The sequence below is a fragment of the Cajanus cajan genome, chromosome 9 (genome assembly GCF_000230855.2).
Source record: "Cajanus cajan strain Asha chromosome 9, NIPB_CcT2T_4, whole genome shotgun sequence".
In the NCBI taxonomy this organism is placed as follows: Eukaryota; Viridiplantae; Streptophyta; class Magnoliopsida; order Fabales; family Fabaceae; genus Cajanus; species Cajanus cajan.
In genome coordinates this window covers 55,848,211-55,863,577 of record NC_138525.1, presented here as the reverse complement: position 1 = coordinate 55,863,577, position 15,367 = coordinate 55,848,211, and the positions used below count along the sequence as shown (strand labels likewise).

At 41.4% G+C, this 15,367-nt stretch overlaps 1 protein-coding gene across 1 annotated transcript; it reads right to left on the bottom strand.

Moving 5' to 3' along the window:
• Nucleotides 1-12,224: 12,224 nt before the first annotated feature.
• Nucleotides 12,225-14,148, bottom strand: LOC145952195 (uncharacterized). Its single transcript, XM_083064419.1, has 3 exons — nucleotides 14,083-14,148; nucleotides 13,685-14,038; nucleotides 12,225-13,469 (listed from the first exon to the last, which is right to left on the bottom strand). Exons 1-3 carry the CDS (start codon nucleotides 14,146-14,148, stop codon nucleotides 12,225-12,227), a joined length of 1,665 nt encoding a protein of 554 aa, XP_082920545.1.
• Nucleotides 14,149-15,367: the final 1,219 nt, after the last annotated feature.

Genomic DNA, 15,367 nt, shown 5'->3' with positions numbered 1-15,367 from the left:
CTTTAGCTGTGAGTCCACAGCTTTAGCTTCAACTCTCTAGAGCTTGAAAGTGCATTTCAGATTTCCACAGCTATAGCTGCAGATCCACAGCTATAGCTCCAACTTTCTGGACCTCTATATCCTTCCCAGACTTCCACAGCTCGAGCTCCAGATCCACAACTATGGCTGTGGATCTCTGCCTTGCCAAAAATCCTGCAAAAATGAGGAAATTCCTTAAGATTGCTACTACTCCTCTACTCTTATAGTATAACTTAATTCTTTAAATTAAAGGGGTGAAATAACATATATATTATCTACAATTACCCAAAAAGAGTACAAAAAGTTGAGTGTGAAACAAGCCTAAAAGACACTCAATAACTGCCCTAACTTAATCTCTTGTTGGTCCCCAACAAGATACCAATCAAAAACCAAAAAGGTTACTTCCTACCATGAGATTTCTTCTGTATCAACAATAGGTAAACACTCAATCAATTCACCATCAAAAACCATTTTCTACTCACTGAGGTGCCCGCAAAACCAATCATGCTTAACCAAAAAGATTGCAAGATAAATCATGACACAAACATTACAAACCAATAATTGAACATACTCTAGAATGACTCTCCAGGGTGAGTGTTTCTCTCAATTCCACTCATCATTTCTATGAACATAAGCATTGATATCATCTCTTCATTACTGCTCCTTGAGAGAAAATTAAGGATCACAAGGACTTTTTAAGGGTTCTACTGAGGCTTGGTTAACAAGGGAATGTGGTTTTTCATATTAACAAGGTTTAAACTTAAAGGAGTAAAATGAAAATGACCCAAACATTCCACCTTGTTCACTCTTAATATTCAACTCCAACCAAATCTCTCAGCCCAAAATCTTCCTCTCATTACATACCCTTTTTCCTTAAAATTTGCTGCCTAGATTTTAAGAGACCCCTCTCTCTTTTAAGACTATTTATACATGTGCTTGTTCATTTTTCTTTTGATTTGATTTTTTTGATTTTTTTTGATTTTTTATTTTTTGATTTTATTTTTTGATTTTTTTAATGAGTATGATAATGATAAAATGAAACTAACAAGCACACTTAAATTTGAGCAGTGAAAATGATGGAGGGGTGACTCTTCCCTTCAACTTGCATTGGCTTACTTTCTCCATTTTCTTTCAACTTGGCAATTCTTACCAACTACCCCAACTTAATCCCCAATTCATTTTCATTTACTCTCAAGAATTTGGCCAGGGTGATCAGTTGGTATTTGGAAAAGGTTTAAGGTGATTTGAAGGTTAAGGCTCAAACAGGTTTTAAAGGATGGATTCAATTATGGCTGGCTGTTTGGCTCTAGGCTTAAAAAGATTTTAGTTATTTACAATGGAATGCCTTGATCCTGTCCAAAACTTTATCACAAGAACAATCATTCAAGACTCAACCAATGCAAACACATATGCTATGATGATGGCTCTCAAAGTATAAGTGTATATGATAGATGCACTGTTTAGTCTCTCTCACTCACCAGCTTGGCTAAATATTCAATTACTGATTTTTCATGCCATGCTAATCAAATATCTCACAACTTCATGATCAAACAAATTGGATGAGTACAACCACAAAGCAAGTCTCAAAACAACCATTTTAAGGTGAATCAAAAGATGTGTTTTCCCTTTTTGTTGATGTAAAAGCCATCTCATTTCCTACCTTTCAACAAACCATTTTTTTTTATTGTTAATTCACAAAAAGTATATAAACCACCAGATAGTTCAAACAATTAACAAAATAGAAACTAAAACAACTGTAATTTAAAATGACATAAAATTAAAGTGGAACTTCTCTTCCTCAAAACAAGGGTGACAGCGACCCTCCATCCTCTCCTTTTCATCATTGCTTGCTCATGCTCCTGCTCCCCACCATGAAGTTGTTCACCTTGATCTCCTTGATCTCCACCCCCTCCAGAAAATATAGGACTGTCCCCAGGCCACTTCAGATGGTGGTGGTGGGGTTGGTGCAACTGAGATTTTATGAGTGGCTTTAGAGCTTCCGCCTGAACCGCTACCTCTTGAATGAACTATCTGAACCGCCACAAGTTGATTATACAAACAAAACACAATTCTTCATGGGGCATAAGGAATGATCAATAAACATTCTAACATGTGAAGCACTAAAGTTATTTCAAAGCCACCAATGAACAAGCAAATATTTCCTATTTTCTTCCATGATCAATGATTTCACACTTTGGATAAAGAACACATATTCACTTAGGCATTTGATCAAGCAATTGATGGACATGATAATGAGAAACAACATGCATGTGAATTCTTTTCATGCAAGGCTCAAAATTCTTCACAAAATGGAACATTTCAGTGACCACCTTTTTCAAAGCTTTCATTATGTTCAAATCAAATACTTTTCTCATTCAGGAATTTCTTCAAACACAAAACAGGAAAAAAATATGAATGCTCATGCATGTCCACATTGAAGACTCAAATACCCAACTTCATGCTTTTCACATGTGTGTACTTCCAATTCAACCAAGAAGATTCAGAAATGATGAAAGACTATGAAGAGAGTTCATGCAAAGTAGAAAAGAGAAGAGAAGAGTGAAGACTTTACCTTGCAATGCCAATAAAAATGGAGTCTTTTGTGTTTATGTGCACAATGGATGATGCAAAATGATGGTTTTATGTAGATAATGAAGAGGGGAGATGAAACGTGAGGAAGTTAATGAGTTCGTGAGTGGGAGAGGAAGAGAAACGAAGAGGTGGAGGTTAGAGTAGAGAGAAAACCGATCCAAAATGTCTCCACTCTTTATTTAAAAGAAAAAAAAAACCTCATGAATTTGAGGTTGGAAATGTATTCCAGAAAAGTGGCGCTAAGGCTGGGATTTTGGCGCTTGAGCGCTGGGATTTATGTTGTAGGGCAGAAACTTGGCGTTAAAGCCATGGGATTGGCGCTTCAGCGCCAAGATTTAAACATATCACAAGCGTAAATCCGAGATATGGCGCTATGGCTGTGGGTCTTGGTGGTGAGAGTATGAAGTTTAATGGAGATTTCAGGGAGTTGGCGCCATAGCTGTAGAAGCTGGCGCTGTAGCTGTGAAAATTTTCATATACAATTGTGCTACAACAGAAACCTAGCGCTATGGTTGTGAATGTAGCGCTTCAACGCCAAGATTTAAACCTCACAAGCTTCAACAGTGATATGGCGCTATGGCCGTGTATCTTGACGCTGCAGCTGTGGAGTTTTTGAACTCAAAAGAGACCTTGGTAGCAAGTTAGCGCCATAGCTGTAGAATCTGGCGCTGCAGCTGTAACGACCCGGCTGGTCACTACACACTGTATAGCACACTAAAACACCAGACAGATAGAACAAGTATATAAATATAGGATCTAGAATATATAAATATACAAGATTCCAGTCTGACTAGAGTTAAAGTGTACCAAGGAAAATTACAACCAAATGCTACTATCCCAAGTAGCTACAAGCAAAAATATCCACACAAGCAAATTAACTCCAAAGTCCGCCGGAGACTCATCCCAAGAAGCCCACCTATTCCTGTTCTGCTCCCATACATAGTATGATCATTGCAGTTCCAACCACATGGAAAACATGCAAGGGTAAGCTAGTATTCTTTAAAAATCAAAACATACTAGTAAAGGATTAGCAATGTAAATAAATCCATCGTTATAATTATCAACACATCTGCACAGCTTATATTGTTCAACAACATCAGCACCGTAATGCGGTTATATCAACACTGCTTAGTAGCAGCAATAGCACCACTCTAGTGGCTATAACAACACCGACTTAGCGGCAACAACAGCACCACTCTAGTGGCTTTAACAACACCGACTTAGCGGCAACAACAGCACCACTCTAGTGGCTATAACAACACCGACTTAGCGGCAACAACAGCACCACAATAGTGGCTAATAACAACACCGACTTAGCGGCAACAACAGCACCACAATAGTGGCTAATAACAACACCGACTTAGCGGCAACAACAGCAGCAACAACACCACCTCAAGTGGGTATAATCAGCATACAGTTCAGCATTATATAGTACAGCAAATCAGCATACAACACAGCTAAGTAGTATTCAACACAACTTACTACTCATAACTCAGTTCAACATCTTTATAGTACAATACTGTTAAAAATCAACATATAATTCAGCTCGACTTAACAACAAAATTTGACACAGTTCAAAAATATTTATTTATTATTAATCATCAAATAATTTCAAAAACTAACTTCCCTTACTTGGATAATCCTGAACCAAAACTCGGGCAGAACCTCCTCCTCTCTCTTCCTTAGATAGGAACCGAAATTTGAGCAGAACCTCCTCCTCTTTCTCCTCTTTTCTTTATTCTGACAGAACCACCTCTACCGGATTCCTCTTCCTCTTTCTCCTCCTTTCCTTTCCTCCCTCTTTCTCTAAGGATTTTCTCTTCCCAAGGTATGAATTTTCATAACTCCCCAAGCCCCTATTTATAGCAATTCTGGCTCACCTACCCGGTACGGCCGTTCCAAAAATCGGAACGCCCGTTCTGGGCTTGAAAAATCTACGCAAATTTTTGAACTGGAACGGCCCGTTCCAAAACCGGAACGGCCCGTTCCCAATTCCAGCAGAACGGCCCGTACTCCTTTTGAAACGGCCCGTTCTCCCTTTAGAACGGCCCGTTTCACAATCAGAACGGCCCGTTCTCCTTGTCGGAACGGCCGTTCTGAGCCCGTTCTCAATCAAGATTTTCAGTGAAATTTTAAAGCTTGGAACGGCCCGTTTTGCTTTTGGAACGGCCCGTTCCAAGTTACCAAAACACCCTTCAAACTTTTAAAAATTGCGAAAATGCCATTTTTAATAATAAATAATAATAATAATAAAAAAAATAAGGTATTACAATTCTCCCCAACAACAAAAATTTTCGTCCTCGAAAATTCACTTACTTAGAAGAGATTTGGGTATTGTTCACTGAACTGACTTTCTACTTCCCAAGTTGCCTCACCCGTAGTTGCATCCCAAAGAATTTTCACCAATTTTATGGACTTGCCACGAAGCTCCTTCAACTTATGATCAATTATAGCTACCGGTTTCTTTTCATAAGTCAGATTTTCCTTCACCTGCACCTCATCCATCTCTACCACATGACTCGGGTCATGAACATACTTCCTCAGCTGGGACACATGAAATACATCGTGTAAGTTTGAAAGAGACGGTGGCAAAGCCAACCGATAAGCAACCGGACCCACACGCTGTATTATTTGATAGGGACCCACGAATCTTGGTGTTAACTTCCGAGTCTTCAGCGCTCTACCCACACCAGAAGTCGGAGTCACCTTCAGAAACACATGTTCCCCCTCAGCAAACTCTAAAGGCTTACGCCTTTTGTCAGCATATGATTTCTGCCTACTCTGAGCAGTCCTCATTTTCTCCTGAATCATCTTCACCTTCTCAGTAGTCTGTAGGATCAACTCCGGTCCCACAACCACTGACTCACCATCCTGATACCAGCACAGAGGAGTCCTACATCTCCTGCCATATAAGGCTTCAAACGGCGCCATCCCAATACTAGCATGGAAACTGTTGTTGTAAGTAAACTCCACAAGCGGTAATACTTCCTCCCAACTACCCAAGTGATCTAACATACAAGCCCTTAGCAGATCCTCCAAGGACTGGATTGTCCTCTCTGACTGACCATCCGTCTGTGGATGATAAGCAGAACTCAGCTTCAGCTTTGTGCCTAAAGCTCGGTGTAGACTCTGCCAGAATCTGGAAGTGAACCTCGGATCTCGGTCGGAAATAATACTGGAAGGCACCCCGTGCAACCGAACTATCTCCCTTATATACAACTGCGTCAGCTTCTCTAAGGACCACTTGATGTTGACAGGCAAGAAATGCGCACACTTGGTCAACCGATCAACAATCACCCAGATAGCATCATTATTTCTAGATGACCTAGGCAACCGCACGATGAAATCCATAGTAATGCTATCCCATTTCCACTCGGGAATCTCAATCTGTTGCATTAACCCACTAGGCTTTTGATGTTCAACCTTTGCCTTCTGACAGGTTAAACAGGCCACCACATACTCAGCTATCTCTCTCTTCATACCAGACCACCAGAAAGTCTTCTTGAGGTCTTGGTACATCTTAGTCATACCTGGATGTATGCTAAGTTTGCTCTTGTGACCTTCCTCTAGCACAGCTCTCCTTAGCTCAGCATCCTGAGGTAGGCAAATCCTGCCTCTGAACCTTAAGATCCCATCCTCTCCCAGCTCAAAGCCTACAGCTTTATCGGTACCCAACATCCCAAGAAGCTTCACCAGTTCGGTGTCTTGCAACTGCTTAAGTCCAACTTGCCTCAAGAACTCATTAGTTATGGTAACTGCCCCACAACTAATGTGATCCTGAGCTAACTCCACACAGAGATTCAAATCTCTGAACTTCTCAATCAACTCCAGCTCTCTAATCATCATACTTGTCATGTGGATGGATTTCCTACTCAGCGCATCTGCCACCACATTGGCCTTGCCTGGATGATACATCAACTGAAAATCAAAATCCTTCAGAAACTCCATCCACCGCCTCTGTCTCATGTTCAGCTCCTTCTGATCAAACAGATACTTCAGACTTTTGTGATCACTGAAGACACTGAATCGAGCTCCATACAAGTAATGCCTCCAAGTCTTTAAGGCAAACACCACAGCTGCTAACTCCAGATCATGAGTGGGATAGTTCCTCTCATGAGTTTTCAGTTGCCTTGAAGCATACGCCACCACTTTCCCGTTTTGCATCAACACACACCCCAGACCCTGATGAGAAGCATCACAGTATACATCAAAAGGCTCACCAGAATTCGGTAACACCAACACAGGAGAAGTAGTCAACCTTCTCTTCAACTCCTCAAAGCTCCGTTCACAGGCATCTGTCCAAATAAACGGCTGCTCCTTCCTCGTCAACTGGGTCAGAGGCGCTACTATCCTAGAGAACCCTTCAATGAACCTCCGATAGTATCCCGCTAAGCCCACAAAGCTCCGTATATCCGTGACAGTCCTCGGGCGTTCCCACTGTAATACCGACTCCACCTTAGCCGGATCAACAGCAATCCCCTTAGCTGAGATCACGTGGCCCAAGAACTTCACCTCATCCAACCAAAACTCACATTTTGAAAGCTTAGCATACAATTGCTTCGCTTTCAAAATCTCCAACACTGTCCTCAAGTGCTCTCCATGTTCCTCCGGGGTTCTTGAATAAACTAAGATATCATCAATAAATACTACCACGAATTTATCCAAGAACGGCCGGAAGATCCTGTTCATGTAGTCCATGAACACAGCGGGGGCGTTGGTCACACCGAACGGCATCACAACATATTCATAGTGACCATACCTAGTCCTGAAAGCAGTCTTCGGTATGTCACCCTCCTTCACCCTAATCTGGTGATATCCTGACCTCAAGTCAATCTTAGAAAACACCGTCGCGCCCCTCACTTGATCCATTAAGTCATCTATCCGGGGAAGTGGATATTTGTTTTTAATGGTCAATTTGTTCAGCTGCCTGTAATCAACACACAGTCGACTACCCCCATCCTTCTTCTTTACCAATAACACAGGAGCACCCCACGGCGAAACACTCGGTCGCACCAACTGTTTTTCCAATAAGTCCTCCAACTGATCTTTCAGCTCAGCCAGCTCAGCAGGAGCCATCCTATAGGGAGCTACTGACACTGGTCCCGCACTTGGAACCAGGTCAATGCTGAACTCCATCTCCCTAACAGGAGGCAACCCAGGCACCTCGTCAGGGAACACCTCGGCATACTCCTTCACCACATCGATACCAGCTAAGATCCTCTCGGTCTCCACACTCGTGGTAGCAAGCAGAAGACAGCACTCTGCCCCATCCCTCAGCAAGGACTCAGCTTGAACAGCTGAGATCAACAGCTCATCCTCCTCTTGAGGGAAGATTAACCGCTTATTGGCACAGTCTATAAGGATGCGATTGGCAGACAACCAATCCATTCCTAAGATTATGTCAATATCCACCAAAGGTAAACAAATCAAGTTCACCTTGTACTTCTTCTCATACACCACAATTGGACAACCCACGCACAATTCAGAAGCAATCACAGAAGTAGAAGCGGGCGTCGACACAAGTAGTCTCAACCCCAACTCACACACAGGCACACCCAACAAAGCAGCACATGCATATGATATAAATGAATGCGTAGCACCAGAATCAAATAGAATCATCACATCCTTACCAGCGGCCTTGCCCTTCCCCTTCACAAGATCAGAAGAAGTCGAAGCCTCAGCACCCGTCAAAGTAAATACCCTACCAGCAGTAGTAGGTCTGTCACCCCTCTGTGTATCAGCTCTCTGTGCACCACTCCTCTGAGTATCAGCCCTCTGTACACTACTCCTCTGAGTGCTCCTCTCTGGTCTATCCCCCGTAGGACAATTTGCCGATTCGTGGCCCATCTGATGACATTTGAAGCAACGGTTCTCCGTGTGTGGACAGTCCCTGATAAAGTGGGGTCCAGCACACCTGAAACATCTCAGAGTGGCACCTCCACTCTGTCTATCTCCACTAGCAGCACTGAAAGATTGCCTATAAACAGAACCCCCTCGCTGTGGTTGGGGCCTGTCATATGGTTTCCTCTGACTCTCACCCTTCTTGGACCCATATGGTCCTCCAATAGTCCTTACAGTACGGTTGCCACCTTCCAACTGCTCAACCACCTTCGCCTTCTCCACTAAGGCTGGGAACTCCGTGATGGCCATAGGCACCACCATCCTCTTCAGCTCATATCTCAATCCATCTGCAAATTTCCTGCATTTCCAAGCCTCAGGCATAACCTGCGGATAAAAACGGGCCAGGTGCTCGAATTTTATCGCATACTCAGAAACTGTCATCCCACCCTGATGCAGTCGCATAAATTCAACCTCCTTGGCGTGCCTTACACTGTCAGGAAAGTATTTCTCCATGAACACTGTCCTGAAACACTCCCAGTCAACGGTAACTCCTCTAGTAACAAGCATCTGATAGGTGCCTCTCCACCAATGCTCAGCCTCTCCCACAAGCATGTACACAGCATATGCTAACCTCCTCTCTGGAGGACATCCCAGTACGGTAAAGATCTTCTCTAATTCACGGATCCAGCGGTCAGCTACCTCTGAATCCCCATCTCCAGTAAACTGCGGAGGGTTACACTTTCGGAACTCAGCAAGATCCCGGCTCTCCTGTGACCCTGCAGGTCTTGCTGCACTAACTGCAGCTCTCTCAACCTCCATCCTAGCAAAATAGGCATTTTGTTGTTGCATAGCCATGGCCAACATCTCGAGGGCACGGGCTATCTGCTCATTTGTCCTAGTCATCTTCTACAAAGATAACAACTTCTTTAGTAAACAGTAACTAAGCCACACAAGCACAACAAATCACCACAACAATTAACACAACAATCAACACAACAAGATAACACAACACAGAGTTTAGCACAACAAAAGCCTAAAGGAACCACCCCCAAAGAGTGTCCATTAGACTCGAACTGCTCTGATACCATTAAGTGTAACGACCCGGCTGGTCACTACACACTGTATAGCACACTAAAACACCAGACAGATAGAACAAGTATATAAATATAGGATCTAGAATATATAAATATACAAGATTCCAGTCTGACTAGAGTTAAAGTGTACCAAGGAAAATTACAACCAAATGCTACTATCCCAAGTAGCTACAAGCAAAAATATCCACACAAGCAAATTAACTCCAAAGTCCGCCGGAGACTCATCCCAAGAAGCCCACCTATTCCTGTTCTGCTCCCATACATAGTATGATCATTGCAGTTCCAACCACATGGAAAACATGCAAGGGTAAGCTAGTATTCTTTAAAAATCAAAACATACTAGTAAAGGATTAGCAATGTAAATAAATCCATCGTTATAATTATCAACACATCTGCACAGCTTATATTGTTCAACAACATCAGCACCGTAATGCGGTTATATCAACACTGCTTAGTAGCAGCAATAGCACCACTCTAGTGGCTATAACAACACCGACTTAGCGGCAACAACAGCACCACTCTAGTGGCTTTAACAACACCGACTTAGCGGCAACAACAGCACCACTCTAGTGGCTATAACAACACCGACTTAGCGGCAACAACAGCACCACAATAGTGGCTAATAACAACACCGACTTAGCGGCAACAACAGCACCACAATAGTGGCTAATAACAACACCGACTTAGCGGCAACAACAGCAGCAACAACACCACCTCAAGTGGGTATAATCAGCATACAGTTCAGCATTATATAGTACAGCAAATCAGCATACAACACAGCTAAGTAGTATTCAACACAACTTACTACTCATAACTCAGTTCAACATCTTTATAGTACAATACTGTTAAAAATCAACATATAATTCAGCTCGACTTAACAACAAAATTTGACACAGTTCAAAAATATTTATTTATTATTAATCATCAAATAATTTCAAAAACTAACTTCCCTTACTTGGATAATCCTGAACCAAAACTCGGGCAGAACCTCCTCCTCTCTCTTCCTTAGATAGGAACCGAAATTTGAGCAGAACCTCCTCCTCTTTCTCCTCTTTTCTTTATTCTGACAGAACCACCTCTACCGGATTCCTCTTCCTCTTTCTCCTCCTTTCCTTTCCTCCCTCTTTCTCTAAGGATTTTCTCTTCCCAAGGTATGAATTTTCATAACTCCCCAAGCCCCTATTTATAGCAATTCTGGCTCACCTACCCGGTACGGCCGTTCCAAAAATCGGAACGCCCGTTCTGGGCTTGAAAAATCTACGCAAATTTTTGAACTGGAACGGCCCGTTCCAAAACCGGAACGGCCCGTTCCCAATTCCAGCAGAACGGCCCGTACTCCTTTTGAAACGGCCCGTTCTCCCTTTAGAACGGCCCGTTTCACAATCAGAACGGCCCGTTCTCCTTGTCGGAACGGCCGTTCTGAGCCCGTTCTCAATCAAGATTTTCAGTGAAATTTTAAAGCTTGGAACGGCCCGTTTTGCTTTTGGAACGGCCCGTTCCAAGTTACCAAAACACCCTTCAAACTTTTAAAAATTGCGAAAATGCCATTTTTAATAATAAATAATAATAATAATAAAAAAAATAAGGTATTACAGCAGCTATGGAATTTAGTATGCAAACTGGGCTCAAACAGAGACGTAGCGCCATGGCTGTGAGCCTAGTGCTGCAGCTGTGGTAATGTTCACATATAAAAGGAATTTGGTAGAGAAATGGCGCTAGAGCGATGAAAGTGGCGCTGCAGCTATGGAACTTTTACACACATAAAGATGCCAACAGAGGGTTGGCACTATAGCTTCAAAATTGGCGCTCCAGCGCAAGGACTTAGAATTGAAATTCTAAGCTAGAAATCACCTCTTCCTAAATCCTATTGAGAGTATACGTTAATATTATTCATTTCCAAGGCACAAAACTTGAGATCTTGAACATGAAAACCAAACTCATTGTACCTCACATTCTTAAACTGCCCATTACTAACATAACATCTCTACCAACTACCAATGCCTTCATAACTAAAGATATATTTGAGTTAGTCTTAAGATTCCAACAGTACAAATATACTTTACTATTATTACCTACTAAACATCAACATCAACATGAAATTAGCCATCAACAACAAACATATCAAAATCTAGACTATTACACACTAAGTATTAGAATACTCAAAAACTCAAGACCCACAAACTGCACAACCAGCAATAAGGCATCAAAAGGAATTCCAAAACATCACAAAGGATTTCACTACTATTCCACACTAGACATCAAGTTCAACATGTACTTAACCATCAAGCAACAATAATATAAACACAGCCACAACCCATCATAACACCACAAACAACATTGAATCAAACCTCCCTATGAACAAAGATATTTCACTCCACACTCCACATTATCAAAATAATCACAGACCCATCACCCAAAATAATGCAGCACCACTAAAAAGCAACAAAATAACATCCCCAAATCTTCACACACAGAACACAAACAGAACCTCAACAAGATCAGCAATGTTAACACATTCCGAAACATGCCAATCATCAAGCACATTCATTCTGAAATCAAACAACTCTATGCACAAAAACTCTTAACTACTCACTATTCAAACTAAAACTTAGAATCTAAAATAGAAATTAAAACAAGAACATGCTAATTTAGTGTCTTTAGCTTGACAATCCTGATTGCTCATGGCTCCTTCAAATGTGTGCTGGTAGTGAATCTCTCAACTTCACCACCCAAATAATGCTTGAGCCTCTGACCATTAACTAACCACGTCCTTCCAGAGGCAGGATCTTTCAGCTCAATATCTCCATGTGATTTGACAGATTTAATTACAAATGGGCCTGACCACTTAGTTTTGAGTTTGCCCAGAAATAACTTCAATCTAGAGTTGAACAGTAACACTAATTGGCCGGGTTTGAAGCTCCTTTTTAAAATCTTCTTATTATGATATGCTTTGATTCTCTGCTTGCAGTGCTTAGAAGACTCATAAGCATTAAACCTCATTTCTTCAAGTTCAAGAAGCTGTAACTTTCTGTGTTTTCTATCTACATTATCATCCAATTCCAGCTTCACTACTTGATCTTTTTCCTCCTTCTTCAATTCTTCTTTTGACTGGACATTGGCAGAAGAGTTTTCTCTTTTATTTAGTGCATCAATAACATCTTGAACCTCTTCATTTATGACCTTATCCAATTCTTCATTAGAAATAAGCAAAGCCTTCTCCAATGGCGATGAGCTCTTGAAATCATTTTGAGCTTCCAAGTACACATCATCTAATACATCAATTCTAAAGCAATCTTTGTTGCCTTTTGGACACTTCATTGCTTCAAATACATTGAAACTCACTTCCTCATCTTGGACCCTAACCTTCATCTTTCCATCATCCATGTCAATGATAACTCTAGCTGTTTTCATAAAGGGTCTGCCCAATATTAAAGGAACTTTTACATCCTCTTCCATATCCATGACTACGAAATCCACTGTAAACATGAACTTATCAACCTTCACGATCATATCTTCCACTATACCATGTGGAAGCTTGATGGATCTATCTGCCAACTGCAAGGTCATCCTTGTGGGTTGTAACTCTACATCTCCAATCTTCTTCAGCATAGATAATGGCATTAAATTGATACTGGCTCCAAGATCTAATAGTGCCTTACCTACTGAAAGATTTTCAATAGACACGGGGAGAGTAAAACTACCCGGATCTCTGGATTTTTGAGGCAAAGATTTTTGTATGATGGCACTACACCCAGCCTCAAGCTCCACAGTTTCTTCTTCAAGAATTCTTCTCTTCTTAGTCAAGAGATCCTTCATGAACCGAGCATAAGTAGGCATTTGTTCCATGGCTTCAGTGAAGGAAATATTTATCTGGAGCTTCTTGATGATGTCCAGAAACCTTGCAAATTGTCTTTCCTTCTCTTTCTTAGATGGGGCATGAGGGTAAGGTAAGTCTTTAATAGGAACAGTGGAAATGACTTCCTTGCCCTTCTTTTTATTTTTCTCCTTCTTTACTCCATTCTTCTCTTTTATTTTCTCACTATCTACACCCTCATTTTTATTGCTTCCTTCCTCATTCTTCTCAATCTCTTCCTCAACCTCCCTCAATTCAACATTTTCTTTTCATTTTTCTCACTTACCCCAACATCACTACCTACCACCTTCCCACTTCTTGTTGTTATGGCTTGGCAATGCTCCTTGGGGTTGGTCTTGGTATTGGCTGAAAATGGGCCTCCAGACATGTCAGCTAATTGTTTAGCTAGCTGACCCACCTGCACCTCTAAATTCTTGATGGATGCCTCTGTATTTTTCTGTTTTTTCATAGATACCTGCATGAACTGGTTCAGAGTATCCTCCAATTTGTTGGTTCTTTCATGCATAGAAGGATAAGCAAGATGATGTTGCTGTTGTTGTTGTGGTGGTCTATTAGATGGTCCAGCTTCATTCCTCCATCCATAACCTTGGTTATTATTGTTCCTCCAACCTTGATTTCCCTGCATATAATTGTTAGTATTATAATTACGAGAATTAAAATTACCTCCTTTTTGTTGGTTGCCCACATAGTTGACCTCTTCTTCATTTGAAGTTTCAGAACAGTGACCATTGGGATGATCTCCCCCACAAAAATCACATTTTAAAGAAGAATTTGCTTGAGTTGAAGAAGAAGCAATAACATGAAGCTGTTGTGGAATCTGTTAAGTCTCAATTATACTTCTTTTTGGATGAGACTTATTGAACAATTCCACTCATCCTCTGAACCATTGCAATATAATTGTTCTCTTTTTGGTTCACTTTGTGTGCATATATAACTAACCCAAATTTAGCTAACAATACCTTAATACACCTCATTTTTGTGCAGGTATTGAGCTAGAGAATTGAGGATTGAAGACTCTTAGGATTGGAAATCTAAGGAGCTAAGGAGTAGAGCAGAGTGTCTGCGCCGAGCGCAACAGTACCCGCGCCGGGCGTGATCGAGATAGAGATTTTCTCTGGAAGACATTGCGCCGGGCGCAAAAAGGAATTGCGCTGGGTGTGTACTAAGGCAGGAAGTGCTTAACTTCCCTGGAAGGCCCTGCGCCGGGCACAAAGAATTATGCGTCGGGCGTGTAAACCCTAATCTGACTCCCCAAGCTCGTATTTGAAGGCATTTTCGGGGGCTTTTCTCCTCATTCACGCAAGGGCGCCCCTTGGAGCTGTAGAAGGGATTCTCAGAGCTTGGAAACGTTCGTGTGTGGATCTTTCCTTCGGTTTCTTCATTTCTCTCTTCCATCTCTATTTTTGCTTTACCCTCATTGTTGAGTGGTTCTACCCATTTTTGTGGGGTTAGATGTAACCAACGAATTCTAATGTAATCCTTACATTTTAATGATATATATACATGTTGTTTCATTCTTTGTTGTGTACGTTTCTATATTTAATGCTTGCTTTGGATTGATCACCCTTTGCATGAGTTAAGGTTCCATTGAGTATTGAGAAATACCATTGAAACTAGTTCTGAAACATATGCCTAGTGGGGATTGTATCTAGGGATAGAGCTTGACTCATTAGTAGTCTTAAACCCTAATCTCTAATGTGGGTGTAGGTATTGAATACTCAAGGGATTGATATTCATTATCCGCACCTAGGCTCTTTCTCTAAGGGATTAGGTTTGAGTAAACTTATGGGTTGACTAAGTAATGTATGTAACAAGAGATTAAGGATTCATTAGTCTGACGTTTGGTGAAATATGACCCTACAACCTCACAATACCATTATACCATTTCTTGCCTCTTCCATTTTCAATCAATTATTTTTATAGTTTTCATTCTAGTAGTCATGATCTT

What these genes read in the sequence shown, in the direction of transcription:
- LOC145952195 (XM_083064419.1), bottom strand. Translation starts at nt 14,148, where the DNA reads ATGGTCACTGTTCTGAAACTTCAAATGAAGAAGAGGTCAACTATGTGG. An exon ending in GGGCAACCAACAAAAAGGAG is followed by an intron (nt 14,039 to 14,082) that starts GTAATTTTAATT and finishes AATTATATGCAG; the next exon opens with GGAAATCAAGGTTGGAGGAA. An exon ending in TGGTAGGTAGTGATGTTGGG is followed by an intron (nt 13,470 to 13,684) that starts GTAAGTGAGAAA and finishes GCCCCATCTAAG; the next exon opens with AAAGAGAAGGAAAGACAATT.